At 33.2% G+C, this 7,518-nt stretch overlaps 1 protein-coding gene across 1 annotated transcript in view; it reads left to right on the top strand.

The window, feature by feature from the left end:
- Positions 1-7,518, top strand: part of LOC108776620 (atrial natriuretic peptide receptor 1) — a 131,434-nt gene that overhangs the window by 102,003 nt on the left and 21,913 nt on the right. Inside the window, exon 19 of the mRNA XM_018543291.1 lies at positions 6,231-6,423. Within this exon, the coding sequence (XP_018398793.1) occupies positions 6,231-6,423 (193 nt within the window). The remainder of the gene's footprint in view (positions 1-6,230; positions 6,424-7,518) is intronic.

Below are 7,518 nucleotides of genomic sequence, written 5' to 3'. Positions count from 1 at the left end.
AAGAATTAAAGGACTCTTTTATATAACAATAATTAATACGTTAAAAATGGCGAATAAGAGTCAAATTACAATTTAAAATCTGAATCTGATAATTTATTCTAATATTCTATATTGCGAAGAATATCACGTAATTTTTTGGCGTTTCGTCCCAAATTAATATAGAAATATTAAACATAAAGAGCGTTTTATCAGAGTTAAGTTGCAATTGAATATTCACAAGTGCGGTACAGCAAGTCAATTTAACCGTTTTTATACATGAGTTAACGTATTCCATTCCTGCACACATTTGATTTTTATCATTTTATTATAACAAATTACCATTGTTACTCAAAATAAAGTGTGTCGTGAACTAACAGACACTTTTCTTTTAACTAATAATAGATTATTTAGATTTGTTTTTTCAAGCCGAAGGACATTAATACGAAATTATAAAATGCTCATTATTTGCCTCCTTTGAGTCAGATTTTTCTCCTTTTCTATTGTATTATAATACTTGTTTGATTTAAATGAAACTTAGGAAAAAAGTACCTATGTTACAAAAGCAATATTTTGCAGTAACTTTTTTATTGTTTTTCTTTCGTCTTAAATACGTAAATGGAACACATTATCAACTTGCTTTTCAACGAGCCTCGGTCTTCTCCATACATAGATATGGATACGAGGATCGTCTGAAAAGTTTTGAGCCTAACATAGAAATAAGTAATTTTTCGGTCAAATTCAATTTTATTTTTCCACATAGTCTCTTTTTAAGTCAATACATTTTTTTCCGGCGATGCTCCCACCCCTTTAATCCATTCAAATAATACTGAGCGTTTTGCTTTGCAAAATAGGCGTCTACGGATGCAATGAGCTCCACGTTCGATGAAAATTTCTGTCCTCCGAGTCAAACTTTGAGCCTAGGAAACAGAAAAAAATCGCTGGGGGCCAGATCTGATGAATACGGTGGATGGTCAATTAACTCGAACCGTAATTCGTAAATTTTTGCCACAGCGACCGCCGAACTGTGAGACGGTGCGCTATCTTGATGGAACATCACTTTCTTCTTTTTCAAATGCTATCGTTTTTCTCATTTCTGCTTTCAGCTTGTCAAGTAATGATGCGTAGTACGTCCCTGTTCTTTTTTTTATTATTTTACCTTTTTCAAGACAGTCGATCAACACAATTCCATGATTGTCCCAAAAAACAGTCGCTATCACCTTTCCCGCCGATAAAACCGTCTTCGCTTTCTTCGGAGCAGTCCACTTCACCCTTCGCAGTCCACTGTTTTGATTGTTCTTTCATTTCAGGAGTATATATGGGACATTCCACGTCAACTCAGACAGACCTCCAGACAAAATTTGGCTTGATGGATTTAAACGTTCAAGGGCTTAAAAAATTTGTACATCTGTGTACTTTTAAATGCCGATGGGCTTCTTTCAAAAATTTTAATGTCGGCGCTATTATGGCTGATAAAAGTCAACAAATTCCAAAATTTAAAACTAACTTCGTACAATAAAACTCGTAAAATTCTTTAATTATTCTGAAATTCTGTATCTAAAAGTTTTTTGGGTCGCCGAATGTAAATCTGATGTCAGTTTTCAAAAATTCAAAATGGCAAATCCAAAAATGGCGGACAAAGAGCCTTCGCAAAAAATGCCCGTTTTCGGTACCTCGATTTTTGAAACTTTTATTATGCCAAATAGTTACATATGATGACCCAATAATCTCTGTAAAATTTCAAGATGAGCATACAGCCCGTTTAGGAAATAGGTGGAGGGTTAAAGTTGACCATGTCCAATAAAAAAATATAGCAATTCCACATTTGAATTCGAACAATAACGTCTAAAAAATTCAGCCTAAATGGATCTTTTAAGATTTTTGGCTGTTGATTATAAATATGAAATCATATTTACGAAATTCAAAATGGCGGATCCAATATGGCGGACAATTTTTGTTAAAATTCATTGGATCTACTCGAAACTTGTTACTCGGGGTTTTTGGGGTCGCTGATTACGAATTTGAAGTCAATTTAAAATTGACTTTTTGTTGGGTGGATTGTTTATTACATCTTGCGCCTTTATTGGATGTATTGGATTCGCCATTTGTAATTTTTTTAAATTGACTTCAAATTCGTAATCAGCGACCCCAAAAACCCCCGAGTAACAAGTTTCAAGTAGATCCAATGAATTTTAACAAAAATTGTCCGCCATATTGGATCCGCCATTTTGAATTTTGTAAATATGACTTCATATTTATAATTATCAGCCAAAAATTTTAAAAGATCCATTTAGGCTGAATTTTTTAGGCGTTATTGTTCGAATTCAAATGTGGAATTGCTATATTTTTTTATTGGACATGGTCAACTTTAAGCCCCCTCCCCCCCATTTCCTAAACGGGCTGTATGCTCATCTTGAAATTTTGCAGGGATTATTGGGTCATCATATGTAACTATTTGGCATAATAAAAGTTTCAAAAATCGAGGTACCGAAAACGGGCATTTTTTGCATGGAGCTTGCGGAGGCTCTTTGATAAATCGATCGGATTTTATTAAAATTTGTTACTCGTGGGTTTTTGGAGTTGGTGATTATGAATCTGAAGTCGCATTCCGGACATTCAAAACTTCGGGTCGAATACAACTAAAATAAAAATGTGTCCTGCTCTCGGCATTACCCAGGATCAACGACGTGGACGTAACAGGAAACTGATCCCTTCGGGGTGTTGGTTAAAAGTTTGAATTTTTGAAAACTGACATCAGATTTACATTCGGCGACCCAAAAAACTTTTAGATACAGAATTTCAGAATAATTAAAGAATTTTTCGAGTTTTATTGTACGAAGTTAGTTTTAAATTTTGGAATTTGTTGACTTTTATCAGCCATAATAGCGCCGACATTAAAATTTTTGAAAGAAGCCCATCGGCATTTAAAAGTACACAGATGTACAAATTTTTTAAGCCCTTGAACGTTTAAATCCATCAAGCCAAATTTTGTCTGGAGGTCTGTCTGAGTTGATGTGGAATGTCCCATATATACTATATATAAAGTGGTGGACCCAAGTTTCATCAACCGTTATTAATCGACGCAAAAAGTCCGACTCGTTTCGCTTAAACCGCTCCAATAGAGCCTTAGAAATGTTCATTCGAATGCGTTTTTGATCCAGCAAGCGCGGCACCCAACGCGCGGTTAACTTACGCATGCCTAATTCTTTAGTCAATATATAACAAACACGTTCTTTTGATATGTCAACAGTCTCTGCTATCTCCCTAACCTTAATTCGACTGTTGTCCATTATCATTTGATGAATTTCTTCTGTTATCGATGGTGGTCGCAGTTGTTGGCCGTCCCGAACGCTCATCATCAGCTGGTACGACCACGTTTACTATAAATTCAACTACCCATCTTTTCACGGTGGCAAATGATGGAGCAGAGTCCCCGTAAACAGCGTCCAATTCGGCTTTAATTTGCGTAGACGTATTGCCTTTCAAATGCAAGAATTTAATTAAAGCATGATATTCAATTTTTTCTATTTTTACAAAATGACAACACAAATGATTGTCAAACAAGAATTGAACCTCCAAAGTGGCCACAATTGTCACAGATATCTTTCGTAAGTATCACGATTATAATACCAGAATGGCTTTGACGAGTAACGCCATCTTCATGATGAGGCTCAAAATTCTTCAGACGATCTTCGTATATTTATATGTATATTTTTTATATATCATATTTTGTAGATTCAAAATATATTTCAATTTAAAAAAAATTGTATTACTTTATCAATTTTATAATACTCTCTATTTAAAGAAATTTTTATTAATTCCAGTAATTATTATAAATTGCATACACAAAATTTAAATTTGTCTCGTTGCTAGCTGTAATTAATTTTTCGCTGAATTTTTGTATCACTATGCATTTTTTTAAATCTGAATTATTACCTAAATTATTATCAGGCTTTATTACTAGAATTACGCTAAATTAACTGGGTATAAATTAAATATATATGAACATAAGTAAGAATTTTTTCTTACGAACGTATGAATATTAAACACTAATTAATACCTAATAATGGTTGAGATCTCAAATGCCTTTTATCAAAATGCGACAATGCGCTATGACGTAAATTAATGGTTGGAAGAATCCTTTCGTGTCACAGACAGCGTGAAATTGAACGATGTAATATGGAAATAGAAAGTCACAGTCGAATTGAATGATTTGCTTATGCGACGGGCCGCGATTGAAAGAATATCAAAAGTTGGTCAACTTTAAAATTGAAATTGAACTAGAAGAGTGAAAATTGTCAATGCATGCAGCTATGAGACAATAAGTACGTAAACGGAATGAAATGGTTAAAGTACCATTAAAGTTTAAATCATAAAATTGCAATATGATTATTTGACAGAAGCTGAATCTTTTTAATTCAATATATTGCGTTCGACGATTGGAACAATGCAAAATGTATAATAATAAGTCTTAAAGTAATTTGTTAAAATTCGTCTATCATTGATGTAATTGTCACGGTTTCATTACAATGTGATCAAACAAAATTATGCTACTTATAGTGTAATAAACCGAAGTCTTCTATGTTTGCTTTGAAATATAATATACTTGTATATATAATGTATACAATCAACTGAAAACAACGATATTAAGATAATATTAACATGATTTAATTCACCTGATTGAGATTTCGATAAAAATAAAAGAATTGTATACATATTTCATTATATCATAAATACTCGTTTAAACAAAACTACTTCATTACAGAGTGTGTACGGTCAACATATATCACATAACTTTTAGCGAGTAAATAGGTGAACTTTAATAAACTTTACCAAGATAAAAGGAAGCGAAGTACGAGGAAAATTTGTTGAAAGCTTCGAAAACTTTATCACCGCTCGTCCCTCGTGAGTGAGAATTCTTTTGTCAAGCGCCAGTAATGTAGTTAGTGCGCTATCGCACACGGCCGTTTAATCAATATCATATCACAATACATGATGCAGTGATATGAAATTCGTATCTTTGCGGGATGACAAAATTTCTACGCGCAATAACAATACCCTATTATTCATTACAAAATCAATGCTTTTTATCTATGAAGAATTCAAAGGAAAAATAAGCTGTTTTAAATATAAAATTATAAACGTATGTCTATAAATAAACGTTATAATATCTCCGCACACTGACTTTTTCATCTTTATAAAAGGCATGTAAATATAAATACATTTTTATTTAGAGTTTCAAACGTGTTTTAAAAAAAGACTGAAAACGCCGAGATATATATATATATATATAGTCGTATATATAGTTTTTCCTTAATTAATTTCTAGAAATTCAATTTTTAAAATTTGTCGAACGTCCTTGATAAAAAATTAAAATAAATTCCATGCATAAAAAGTTTATCGAGAAAAACAACATTTCATTTATACTTTTAAAATTTATATAAATTCATTAAAACCCAAACTCTTGTAGAGATTTTGCTATATATTTTTGCTCCATTTATCTGGAACACGATTTGTATTCTTATTCTGCTGTTTATTTTTAAATTAAGTATTTACTTTTATTTTCCCTTAGAGTAAGATCACTTAAAAGTGCGCATCGCTCAAGAGTTCGCATTGAGCTTTACGACGAAACTATTTGATCGTAAGAACTGATCGATTTCTACATTAAATCGTTGCTTAGTGAATCCGTACAATTTATATTGTGTACGTTCTGCTTCGTATTTAATGAAATATTTACTTAATATATCTATAATAATTTTTATATAGTTATATTAAAAGCAAAAAGTGAAAATTGAGAACTAATGCGAACTCTTTTGAGAACTTGCTCAAGAGTTCGCATTTTTTTTTTCTTAGTAAAATTAATCTCCTGTAAAAATGAGTCATAGTATTACATTGATACTTGATAAACTCTTAGTTTAAAGTGTAAAGAATAATCTAAGCACCATTTTACTGTCTGAACTGAGATCCTTATATAGTCTCAAAGTGCGCACTCTTGGGCGATCTTACTCTAAATGTTCATTGTGCTAAAATGTATATGAATATATATCGTATGACATAGATATGACACATGATATTGTGATTATACAATATATAAATACATCTTATATATTGTAGATTAAGCTCGTGGGTTCGCTAAGCCTAAATGAAAATATGCAAGTTATCAGTTATCCCCCTACGGAACTAGTATCTCTTAAACTTCTTTTCCGCTTACCGTTGTCTATAAAAGGCACGTGTTTGTTTATTTCTGCGAACAGATCAGTGGCGTCGCAGTTGATCCTTGGGCAAAGCGTAATCGCCGAGACATATGATCAAGTGACAATTTACTTCAGTGACATCGTAGGCTTCACAAGCCTATCGGCCGAGAGCACGCCTCTGCAGGTGGTCGATTTGCTGAACGATCTCTACACGTGTTTCGATTCCATTATCGAGAACTTCGACGTTTACAAGGTAAGTATCGACCTATTTTAAATGCATCCCGGAGACATAAAATGAAGATGATTTAAAGCTTCAGTCGAAAGGGATGAATAATAATTTAACCGGGAGAAAGTAATGCTGCTCCATGAAATGGCGATAAACTCGCATCCGATGGCGTCACACCAGCAATATCGAAGTTCTTCCGGCGCAATTTTATCGAAGAATAAAAGAAGCTGAACGAATAAAGCCGTTTCGACAAGTTTTTCCGTTTGTGAGAACCTGACTTCTCTTTAAGAAAACTTTGTCTTCATCACTCTTTCTGTGTCTCTCCTCTCTACGCATTTTCTCAACAGTTCTGCCTTCAGCTTAAACGATCATCCAAAATATCGTATTTCCCAGCTAACACGCTGTATTTCTCATTGAATCAAACTTGAGATCCCTCTCGACTCTATATATTTACAAAATGTTCCACGTGCCCGTTATTTGAGGCTTATCGCGAGATGTTCGACCCGTTAAAACTAAAGCAAGAAAGAGACGGAGAGAAAGGAGAGGGTGAGAGAAGCATGGTAATTCCGGAGAACAAATTGCCCTTGATTTCTTAGAAGAGCGAGTTTCCTTACATCATTACCGTGCGTGAGAAGTTGAATCTAATTATTATTATAATATTCATGTGCAGGAATCGCGCCTATATGGAAGATGTAAAGACGGAATAAGAGTCATTCACGTATAATGCACGAATTTACAATTATAATTTCAAGTAAAATATATACATGAAAGTGGTGGATGTGTAATGTGATACGAATTGCATGAGATAAATTCGCGATACTACAACATCTTGCGGAGCAAAAAAAGGATACTTTCACAAAATTATTTAATTAATACATATAATAAGAGAATAAAATATATTAAGTGAGCATGAAACTGCATGGAATTTTGAACCGATAAAACGTCAGCATTTTAGTTTCAAAAGTTTTATAATTTTATAGTCTAAAAAGCACCCTTCGATATAGCGCGGTATAGCTATATGATTTTACACTCACTATATACATATATATATATATATCCCCTTGCATCAGTCGTTCTCTCTCTCTCTCTCTCTCTCTCTCTCTCTCTCTCTCTCTCTCTCTC

This window comes from Cyphomyrmex costatus, unplaced genomic scaffold (assembly GCF_001594065.2).
Source record: "Cyphomyrmex costatus isolate MS0001 unplaced genomic scaffold, Ccosl1.0 scaffold365, whole genome shotgun sequence".
Taxonomy (NCBI): domain Eukaryota; kingdom Metazoa; phylum Arthropoda; class Insecta; order Hymenoptera; family Formicidae; genus Cyphomyrmex; species Cyphomyrmex costatus.
The sequence above is the reverse complement of the archived record's forward strand: the minus strand, read 5'-3'. Positions and strand labels throughout refer to the sequence as shown.